This window comes from Talpa europaea (genome assembly GCF_964194135.1).
Source record: "Talpa europaea genome assembly, chromosome: 15".
NCBI classification, from domain to species: Eukaryota; Metazoa; Chordata; class Mammalia; order Eulipotyphla; family Talpidae; genus Talpa; species Talpa europaea.
Genome location: NC_140083.1, coordinates 353,387 through 364,447, shown reverse-complemented (window position 1 = coordinate 364,447; position 11,061 = coordinate 353,387). Strand labels below are relative to the sequence as shown.

Below are 11,061 nucleotides of genomic sequence, written 5' to 3'. Positions count from 1 at the left end.
TGTCTCCTGCACTCAGCAGTGAGACTGGAGGGCCCGCCGCCCGACAGCTGCGCCCCAACACCTTGGCTGAAGAAGAGCAGGGACTGGCACCCACAGGACTCCCCACCTGGAGGAGAGCAAAGCCTCCTCACGGGCAGAAGTATCTGCCCCCAAATTCCTAAATCGATGGGCACGCCTCCCTTTAGAACAGGCTCTCAGCTCTCTGGGGCGATGGGTGTCCCTGGGAGACATTGGCAGCTCCAGGCGCCCCGGCGTGCGGGGAGAAGGGGCGTGCTGCCCGGCCCCGCTGGACGGCGGCTGAGTGAGGGGCGGGGGACGGACCGCCCAGCGAGGCCCTTGGCTCTTGCTCTTTGAGCCAGGCGAGGGGAGTGGAGCAGGCCCCCCGGCCAGCGGCGGTCAGCCTGGACCGGCCCACCTGACGTGTGCTGTCCGTCTGTCTGTCTTCGTGTGGGCTTCGCAGAGGTGCCAGAGCCCCAGGCCCAGAGCAGACTGTGGGCCTCTGCGCCTGTGTGACCGGGCGAGGGCAGGCCGCGGCGCGTGGGGGACACGCCTGGGCAGAGGTGGGTCCACGCCGGGCAGCGTGGAGGGGCAGAGGCGGGGGCCACCGGGCAGGCCGGCCACCAAGCCCAGCTCTGTGGGCCCCTCCCCACACACCCCCCGGGCCCTGCGCTGCCCCTGCGGTCAGGCCACCGGGGACACGCCGAGCTGACCGGACCAGTGAGCCGGAAGAGTTCAGAATTAACTTGCTGATTTCAGAATTAAACTACCAAAGGGGCCCTTTGTGGCACCCCAGGGTGGAGACGCCAGGGGGTCTGCGGTGCGGGCGGCCTGCTGGGTCGGCCTCCCGCCGGTCACTGTGCCATCTGCACCACGACGGCTCTCCAGGCTTTCTCCTTGTCAAACTCCTTCAGGGGGCTTCTGGCCTGCGGTGAGACAGGACACGTGACCGCCTGAGCTTGGGCACCCCTGTGCTTGGAGTGGGGGGCACACCAGCGCCAGCGCATCCAGTGCATCCAGCTGCCCCCACTGCCTGGGGAGGCGCGGGGCCCCGGTGGGTGGGCCCTGCACAAGCCCGACTGGTGGTTTGGGGGCGTTCGTCTGAGCCCAACGGTGGGGGCCCAGGGTCTGCACCTGCTCCGAGGCCTCGCTAGCGTCGCCTGAGGGCAGGCAGGCGGGCAGGCAGGGGCGGAGGGCACAGAGGCCTCCCTGGTCCTCTCGGGGCAGGGGCAGTTGCCGCTGTAGAGAGGGCGCTGGGCCTGGCCTGGACGACGGGAAGCCCTCCCCACGGGCCTGCCTTCAGGAAGGAAAACATCGAGGCAGGACCCCCAGGACCCCAGAGACAGGACAGTCCCCAGGCCTGACCCCCTGGCCTGGCAGCTCCAGAGCCTGGCTGTGCCTTCTGATCCCAACACGGGATGGGGCAGGTATCCAGGGCCCAGGCTACCCCCGCAGGGGCAGGCACCACCGGGCACGAAGTGGCACCCAGGTGGCGGGGGCTGCCCCAGCAAGAGCAGCGCGTGCAAAGGCCCGGAGGCCAGCAGCTCCAGGCCGTGAGGGGGCGCACAGAGCACGGGAGAGGGGCTCTGAGACCGGACCTAGCGGGAACGACTCCAGTCTACCCCGCAGCGGCCCTGGTGGCCTGAGCAGCTGCCCCTGGTGCACAGGGTACCGCAGGCCTCGAGGACAGTTCTCCACGAGAACGCGGCCTGGACGGGCAGCCCCAGGGAAGGGGACGCCGGCCTGACCTCTCAGTTATGGCGGCCTAGTGGTAGGGCCTGGGCAGAGATGGTCGGCGCAGCCTGAAGCCTTGCAAAGGGCCAGGGTGAACCTCCCCCCCAGAGCTTGGGCTGCAGGGAGCCTGGTGGGCTGGGAGCGCCCCACCCTGGCAGAGCGCCCCCAGAGGCCAGGAGGAAGCTCTGCCTGCGTGCACCCTGCAACCCCGTTGCACTGTGGGAGGAAAGCGGAAAGGGCCAGCCCGGGACGTGTTTTTTCAGGGCCGGATGGTGCTGGCTTGGCCGGCCCAGAAAGCGTCGCGGGTCTTGCTCAAGACTTCCAGGCGCTTTATAAACCCCACGGCAACATGGCAGCTCCGCGGGCAGCCAGAGCACGGGCGGCGCCCCAGGCCAGGGAAGGGGCCCTCACCTGGCCAGCCGGGCGCTCCTGCGTGTCAGCCGGCGGGGCGCCCCAGGCCGTGCCCACCTTGAAGTGCACACACTGGACGGCTGTGGCCGTGTTGAGCCCGGCCTGCAGCAGTAGCTCCAGCAGCAGCAGCAGCAGCAGCACGTCCTGGGACTGCTGTGGGGCCAACGCAGCGGTGAGCGCCATGGCCCTCCTCTGCACGGGGGCCCCGCGGGAGCCCGCGCAGGTGGCCCCGGGACAGCCAGACCCCGCAACTGTGCCCCCCACGGCCGGACCCCACCCACCCCACCCGGGGCGGCCGGCTCCAGAGCTAGAGCAAGCAGGGCCAGAGCATGTGGACAAGCCCCGGTTCACCCGCTCCCCGGCCGACCGCCCCCGAAGCCTGTGGCTTGGAGACCTGGAGCGCTGGCGCCAGCTCCACAGAGGAGACCTAAGGAAGCAGTTTTAGTGTTAGTTCTGCTGCTCTGGGCTTAACGGGCACAAAGATGGCCTGCAGGTGGCTGAGGCCTGTGGCGAGGGCTCCAGGGACTGCCAGCGTCCACAGGGAGCCAGCTGGACATGGTGGCTAGGCCTGGGGCGTCCTCCTGGCAGGAGCGGCGGGAGGCCTGTCCAGCTCGGGGCTGGGTGGTTCCGCGTGCCTGGACTTTCACGTGGGAAGTTTGGGGGCGTTGCACGCTGGACACAGTGCATGGTTGGAGGGAAGCCCCTGCGCCTGGGGCCAGAGCTGCGCACCGCCCCAGGAAGTCCTGCCGGCAAAGTTCAACCCCTCGCTCACCCCAAGCCCATGGCAAGGCAACAGAGAGTCTCATGGCCACCAGCTGACCCCTAATGTGAACACGGGTGGGGGGTCCAGGCGCAGCAGACGCGTGTCCAGGGCCAGGACACACCAGGGGGCCTGAAGCAGGACAATGGAAGCAGCTGGGTGGCGCCAGCGGCCAGCCGTGGGGCAGGTGGCCAGGTGGCTGGGGCTGACTGGCCACAGAGGGAAGCTGGACAGGGTTTGCCAGAGACCCTAGCCCTACCTTGATGGAGGGCGGGTAGTCCCGGAAGATCTCCAAGACCCTCATCACGCTGAAGGACAGGTACCCGGCGGCCGTGAACAGCAGGGGGGCTGTGAGGCTGCTGACAGCGATGAGCACCTCCACCTGGCCGGACAGAGATGCCGTCTGGGCCCCACGGGGACAGAGGCCCAGCCGTTGGGGCTCCTGCTGAGCCGCTCGGTCTGCGATCCCAGCCCCTCCCATGGGGCACAGCTGTCCACGCTGGAAGGGTGACCTCCCTGGCCCAAAAGCCAGCTCCTCCTGCCCCCCCACGGGGAGGCTGCCTGGACGGCGCCCATGAAGGTCCGGCCGCACGGGTGGCTAAAAGCGAGGCTCGGGCGAGACAGGGAGGAGCAGCCAGGGTGCTGGCCAGGGTCCGGCACACCTACCAGGCACCTGCTGGGGCACTCTGCCGCCACGTGGCCGGCCACGGCACTCGGGAAGCACTGCAGGGACATAGACATGAGCGGCAACTGGCTGGGGTCAGACTGCAGACGTGGCCTCCGCTGCCCGCAGCTAGGCAGAGAAGCAGCGGCCAAGAAGAGGCCAAGTGGCCTGCAGTGCCTGGTGAGTCATTCCGTCAGCCCCAGCCCTGGAGGGTCCTGATGGCCACGGTGCAAGCGGCTGGCCCCAGTCCCCGCCCACCCCGCTTCTGCCCGTCACCGGCACAGTGGCTCCATCTGCGGCCCCTGGGCCAGCCCCGCGGCTGGCCGTGCTCACCGCCACCAGGATCCAGAAGAAGGTCACTGAGCCGTGCGGGCCCGAGGCGGACTCGTCCACGTTCAGAGCGATAACGCCGCCCAGGACGGCCGAGACGCCGGCAATCACCTCGATGACCTGTGGGTGCCATGGACGTGGGGCCGGGCTGGGCCAGGGCACAGACGCGGACGCCCACCCCAGGTCCGCCCCACGGGGCACACGCCCCGGCCGGTGGACCCCCAGACCAGGCCCCCCCCCAGCCTGACCCCTGCTCTGGCCCACAGGGTGGGGGGGGTAGGGGGGGCCAGGCAACAGGAGACAGCAAGGCCAGGAGGAGGAAGAGGCTGCCGGGGCCACGGGAGCAGAGCTCAGCGCCCTTCAAAGAGACACGGGGGGGCAGGCGCCCAGGGCTGCCGGGCTGGGGGGAAGCCGCGTCCACCAGGACCCGCAGCCGCCGGCCCCGCCCCAGGGCCAGTCTCTCACCGAGTAGGACTTGAGGGCCCGGGCCGGGAAGGCCGCCTCGTCCAGGGGGTGGGTGCTTTCGGGGACGCAGCCCTGGAGAGAAGCAGACGCTGTGGGCAGGCCCGGGGCTGCCGGTGTCCAGGCCGTGCCAGTGCTCCGGAGGCAGACGCGCTGCCCGGCAAGTGGCCAGCAGCGGGCCGGGGCCGCCCACGGGGCTTTCTTCGGCTGCGGTCCTCTGCCCCCTCCCCCCACAAGGCCGCGGGGTGCAGGAGCCCCAGAGCTGGGCCCGCACGGCCCGCACTGACCTTTCTCGGCTTGCCGTGTGCCTCGCTGGACCGGGCAGACAGGATCACTGTGGCCGCCATGAGGAGCTCCAGCAGGAGCAGCAGGATCAGGTTGAAGTTGATCTGCAAGGGAAGCGGCGCGACCAGACCTGGCTTCACGCGCTCGGCTGCGGGGGGCCGCGGGGGGCTTCGGGTCCCCTTCCTGGGCGCCGGGCCCCTTTGGCTTGGCCGGGTTTGGATTCAGGCAGTCTCGGCGCGAGGCCTGGACTAGGCCCTGGGGTCGCAGGCGGCCAGCCTCTGGCCTCGCCTTCTGCGTGCTTGCCGGGGGGGGGGGGGGGGGGGGGGAGGGGAATGCCGCTCTTGCCCCCGTGGCCAAGTCCACGCACGGCCAGCTGGGTGGGGTTGGGGGCGGGGCGCCCGCAGCCCCGGCCCTGCGACCCCGGCACCCCTTGAGCAGCGTTCAGCCCGGCAGCTCCACTGGGGTGCGGGCTGCCCCTCCCAAGCCTGTGTCCCACGAGCTCTGCCCACGGCCGTCCCTGCTACCCGCAGCCAGGCAGCCCTGCGCCCCGCTGTCCTTCCCGGAGGGACGTCCTACTCCCTGGCCCCCTCGGCTCTGCCCCTGGGGTGTCTGGAGGTGCAGGAAGGGAAATCCCCACAGCCAGACTGAGGATGAGGGGCCCCCGGGGCTCCACGTGAGCCTGGCCTGAGGCAAGGCCATCGCATGCGGCGGTCAGCCCACGCCGGTGCGGCCCAGCAGCCAATGCGCAAGAGGACAAGAGTCAGCGGCCACCTCTGAACGGGCCTGGACAGGCCGGGGGGAATCGAGGCACCACTGAGGGGCGGCAGGTGGGCGGCGGGAGGGCGCATGGGGCGTCGGCCTGTCCCTGTCAGGACGAGCTGCCGGGCCTGTGCGGGGTGTGCGTAGAGCAGCCGTCCCGCTCGTGAAGCTTCTGCCCGCGCGACGACGGTGCCAGGGGAGAGGCCGGGCTGAGGGGGACGGTCACGGGGCGCCGGTAGCCGAGCCGGGCTCTGGCCCGAGCGGGAAGCTGGGGCGGGACTCTGCGTTCCTGCAAACTCTCTCGTCTCCGCGGCGCGGCAGGGTGGGCGCGGCAGGGTGGGGCCGCGCGGGCCAGCGGTGGGCCAGCCCCCCGCCGTGCTCTCACCGGGACTGTGACCCCGCTGCGGACGCGGGGCTCCCGGGGTCCCACGTGCTCCGAGCCCAGTCAGGCCGGCGGATCTGGCTGGGACAAGCACCGCCTTGTCCACAGCGTCTGCCAGGCCTGGCCGGGGCGCTCAGGGGCGCGTCCGCTGGGCCGCGGGCGGGGAGGATGGAGGGGGGCGCTGGGCGGGGGGCAGGCGGACGCCGCTGCAGCCATCAGACCTGGGGGCGCCTCGGACTCACACGGGGACAGGGGTGCGGGCAGCACCCGGCTGGGCAGCCACGCGCCTGTCCAGACCCAGCGCAAAGGAGGCGGCCCTAGGGGAGCCCCCGGGGAGCCCCGGTGGGCGGAGCCCCAGCTGAGCTTTCCAGGAGCTTGTTCTAAACCAGACCGGGTGAAAGCTGGCGCGAAGGGACAGGAGCTGCGGGGCTGGGCTGGCGGCGCGGGGGGGGGGGGGGGGGGGGGCGGGGGGCGGCGTGTGGGGGGATGTCGGGGGCCGTGGGGGCCCATGGGGGGGCAGGGGGGCGCAGGCTGAGAGGCAGCGCTGATCGGGGCGCGAGCCCAGACGAGCCCGCTAGGCGGGGCGTGGGGGCGCGCTGGCCTGAGGCCGAGCTCCCGGTCACCTCTGCCGGCCTGGGACAGGGTGGTGCGCTCTCCTCTGCGCTCCCCACTGGCGCCCCCACTCGGGCTCCCTGGGGCAGCGGCTCGTGTCCTGCCCGCTCAGCCCCACGACGAGGGGGGCTTCCGCCGGGCGGCCACGGGTTGCCCCGAGCAGCCGGAGCAGGACGGGCCAGTGTTTCCTCCAGAAACAAACAGCTCTCGAAGCACCCCTGCCGCCCGCTGCCCGCCGCCCCGGGGCCCAGCAGGGCGCCGGGCAGGACTCACGTCTATGGCCGACGGGCTCAGGACGAGCTTGCACCCGAACCAGATCAGACAGGTGGTGGTGATGGCGAAGGCCGACACGAACAGGATCTGGAAGTCAGGAATCTGCAAGGAGACGGGCTGTACCCTCCGGGCACCTAAGAAAGAGGGGGACAGGAGGACCCGCGGGGCCACAGAGCCCCCGCCCGCACCTGCCCGCGCCCGCCTCCAAGCCCGTGGACTCACAGCGTGGACGTTCCTCCTGGAGACGGCGAAGCTCACGATCGCGGAGGGGACGCACTGCCGAGAAACCAAGCTCGGTGACCGGGGCCTGACCAGCCGGACCCGAGCAGTCAGCGCTGCTTACAGTATTGCTCACGTGCGTGTGTCCACCCCGGTGTGCCCAGCACAGCGCCGTGCCCCAGGGCTGCGCCGGGGGCCAAGAGGCCGGGTGCCCCAACAGCTCTGCTCTGAAAGATCGTGCGCTTTCCCATGACCTGACACACGCGCTGGGGGCTGAAGCCCTCCCGCCGGGCGCGCCTGCCCCGGACCGCACAGCGCGGGTGGGCTGCCCCACACAGCCCCCTCCGCCTGCCCCCACCCCTCGCCGTGGCCCCCACGAGCTGGGGCAGGCATAAGGGAAAGGATGAGTGGGGGGTCGGGCAGAGGGGGCACCCCGGTTCCTGCAGCCTCGGCCGGGAGCACAACAGGAGCCCCGGCGAGGTCCCAGGAGAACCCTCGGGCAGGCAGTTCCGAGGGAGCGGAGACTGGGCAGCACCAGGGGTGGGGGCACAGGGTGAAGGGACGAAGGCGTCTGTTCTGTGTTTGAAGATGTCTGGGGACGTGGCCAGGCCAGAGCAGGTGACTGAGTCTGCCTGGACCTGTCCTTGTTAGAGGGGTGGGTTGGGGGCGTGGGTGGGTGGAGGGGGTGTGGGGGGCATGGGGAGGGCAGGGGGAGGGCGGTGGGGGGGTGGGGGCATGGGCGGGGCGCGGGCGGCAGTGTGGGACGGGCAGCCCCTGGCTGTGTGGCCAAGAGAAGGGGCCCCAAGCGGCCTGTTCTTGTCCCCCACCCCCGTGAGAGGAGGGGAGGCGTGGGCTGAAGGGGGGCCGAGGTGTGGGTGACCATCACTGAGAGTAAAAACGGCCTGTGGTCTCAGAAGCTGGGGTGGGGTTTGCCCAGAGGGCCCCTCTGAGTCTGGCCTCTCCGGACAGGACTCGCTGCACACAGCTGGCGTCTGGGCCGGCCCTTGGGCGGGGTGGCTGGTCGCCCCTCGGGGGGTGGGGGGCAGCCCCCACCTTGGTGCATCCATAAGCACGGGCTGGGGAGGGGACTCCTGCCGGCCCAGCACCGGCTCCGGGTTGGAGAGTCTGACCGCCCCATCAGTCGTTTCGAAAGCAGTAAAGCCTGCTCGAGGCTGCAGTCCCGCAAGGGGATGAGGAGCTCCCGTCCCCCGGGTCTCAGGGCGAAGACACCGGGGCGCCGCTGCGCTCACCGAGCCTGCGGCGCAGCGGAGATAGTCCATCTCCGAGGGAAACACGTTGCCCAGGTAGAGCGAGAACCCCGAGGTCACGAGCAGGCAGCTCTGCGAAAGGAAGCCGGCGTGGCGGGCCTGAGCGCGCACCTGCCCTCGCCCGCCCTGCGCCGGAGCGGGACCCGCTGGGGGCGCACCCCTAGTGGCAGCGCCCCCCCCCCCCGCTGGGCCTGGTGCTGCCAGGAGCCACAGGGGCCTCCTCCAGAAAACACCCTCACCCCAACATGGGCAGTCTGGGGCCTCCGGACTCCGCAGGTGCAGAGCCTGGCAAACAGCCCCACTGGCCCCTCTGCAGCAGACTTGGGAGGGGACCCTGGAGTGGGGCCTCCTGTGGCAAGGGGCCCCCAGGGCCCCCAAGGTATTGGGAACTCACAGTAGAGCGGAGGCCACGGGGAATGGCAGTGTTGGGGGAGTCCAGGTAGGGGTCATGCACACCCACTGGGGCCCGAGGACCCGGGTGTGGGGCAGAAGCGGCCAGGCACATGCACCCCTAGGCGGGGCCACAGCAGGGGTGGGTTCCCGTGCGGGCTGCGGGGCGCAGGGCTGCTGGCAGGGCCCTGGCTGTCCCTCCCCGGCTGGGATGTGCAGTAGCCTCAGCCTGAGGCCGGCGGGGCCGGTGCTACAGATCTTGGGAATGGAGGAAAGGGACCCTGGAGCCCAGGCACGAGGAGCAGCAGGGGGGCCGGGCCCTGCCAACCCCACCACTGGGGCCGCCCACCAGGCCACAGGCCGAGGACGACATCCGAGGCCCCATGGTGAGACTCACCCCCATCAGCACGGAGAAGACCCACGTCCTGTGGCTGAGGCACCGGGGCAGCCGCGTGGACAGCTGAAGGTCGCTGGGCTTGGGGCCCGGCACATAGCCCCCCGCGTCTGGCCGGCCGCGCTCCAGGGTGGGGGTCCGGTCGTAAGCCAGCTCCTCCCTGCCTGGCTCCTCCCGCGTCATGGCGCTCGGGGACAGACAGGACATGAGCGGCCACGGGCCTGCGGTCACCTGTGCGGCCCCCAAGTTACCAGCAACACCATCAGCATCTACTTTCCAGCGCTCTGACAAATGGCTAATTTAAATAAGTCGCTTTCAAAACATGCTTTTTTGAAAGTCGTCAGTAAAAGAAATTGCGCCTGCACCGACTGAGCGTCCTCAAACTTGAGAACAAGCCCCTGTTTTAACAGGTGGACAGAACCGCCTTCCTGAGAAGCCCCGGAGGCTGGGGCAGGGCTGCGGGGTCCCCACCTCCCTGGTCCAGGCCCCCAGGGCCGCCTCCGCTTCCACCAGAGCCGTGCTGGGTCCCGGGGTGCAGCCACTCAGGGTGACAAGGGAACAGGGAGTGCAAAATACGCACCTCGGGCCCGGCCTGTGCTCACCTCGCGGTCCTCCGGCGCTCTGCTGGCCAGGCTGGCCTCTGGGGGAGGGCTCCTGTTGCCATGTCAGCGGCCTCAGGCTCCCAGGGACAACTATTCACAGAGGAACAAAGGCTCCGCAGACCCACACTGGGGCCGACCGAGAGTGGTGTCCTGAATCCCAATGAGCCCGCAAGGTTGTGCGGGCTGCGTGACCCCCTCGGAGCCCCGATCGGCTCAGTCTTCTCCCCACCAGCCCACCCCAGGGTGTCCACTGGCCACTCTCCACAGGCCCCCGCACCAAGGTGGGTGCCTCGGAAGAAGCAAGCGCCCTGGGAGGAAGCCCCGAGTGCTGCCCTGGCTGCTCAGGAGCCCCATGCATGCTGGGAAGCGAGTCACTTGCATTCGGACGGCCGGTCACATGCCCTGTGCAGCCCCTGTGGAGACCCCTGTCCAGGTCACAGCCCAGCATCTTTGGTGTGGCCGGAACCCTGCACGCTGGGCCTCGGGCCGCTCAGGCCAGGCTTTGCCCACTGAACAGAGCATGGGCAGGGGCCCAGGGCCATGGCGCCTTGCGGTGCCGGCGACAGATTCTTTGTGCGCAGCAACCAGAGCACTTTGAAAGCCTCCTTCCGCCGCAAAAACAAACCCTGGGCAAACCCGCCCGCTGCCAAGCATGGGGGCTCCATCCTGGTCTCAGCCAAGCAGGAAGGATTGGGATCGGCTTCTACGCGCCATCCAGCAGCAGGAGGTGGTCTCAAGCCAACCGAAAAGTGCAGACCTTCTTCCCAACCGGTGCAGCGCCGGAACTGGAATGAGGTGGGTTGACCTGCTGGCTGGGAGCCTCGCTCCCTGTTCCTCTTTGTTTGAACACGATAAGCGGATCTCACCACTTCCGTGCTCACCCGGGGCCTGGGCGAGGGGCCTCTGCTGGTGGGGCCAGGGCCCTGTCCTGTCCTTCCACACCCGCTTCAAGCACAGCCCTAAGCCCCCTCCTCCCTTTGCTGCCGCGGAGCACTCCTCGCAGCGAGCACCAGAGCTTTGGGGGTGCACAGGCGGCCTTGGCCCCATGAGTCTGCGTCCTGCGGGGGCGAGCACCTCGAGGAGTGGACTAGTGTGAGCTCTGCAGCACCCCTGACTTCACAGAAGGAAGTGGGGTGCTGCCCGAGGGCTCGGGGTGGGCCTTCTGGGGCCGGAGGGGGCCTCCAGGAGCAAGTGCAGTGCGTGCAAAAGCCCTGTGGTGGCCAGACTGGAGGACTCCCCCAGATTTATCCTCTGACCAAGATACGGTTAAGTCAGGAATCATTAACAAATACCTGGAAGGTCCCGAACTATTTAAAAACAAAACTTCATACCACTAAGAGACAAGTCATGGGTGAAAGGAGAAATGAGAAAAGAAACTGGAAACCAAGCGAGAGCAAAAATAAAGATACAAGTCAAATTCGGTGGAGCGCAGCGGAATCAGAAATCAGAAAACTGAACAGCTTTCAGTGCTCACAGTAACACAGTGAAGAAAGTTCCAAAAGTCATTGATTTTCCACTT

The 11,061-nt window shown here is 69.3% G+C and overlaps 1 protein-coding gene across 1 annotated transcript; it reads right to left on the bottom strand.

Annotated features, from left to right (window-relative positions):
- Positions 1–851: 851 nt before the first annotated feature.
- MLC1 (modulator of VRAC current 1) lies at positions 852–9,126 on the bottom strand (the record flags this gene model as incomplete). Its single annotated transcript, XM_084254623.1, has 11 exons — positions 8,944–9,126; positions 8,139–8,228; positions 6,892–6,945; positions 6,670–6,771; positions 4,646–4,747; positions 4,362–4,433; positions 3,900–4,016; positions 3,569–3,625; positions 3,162–3,284; positions 2,143–2,295; positions 852–923 (listed from the first exon to the last, which is right to left on the bottom strand). The coding sequence occupies exons 1-11, from the start codon at positions 9,121–9,123 to the stop codon at positions 852–854; spliced, it is 1,122 nt and encodes a 373-aa protein (XP_084110749.1). The 5' UTR covers positions 9,124–9,126.
- Positions 9,127–11,061: the final 1,935 nt, after the last annotated feature.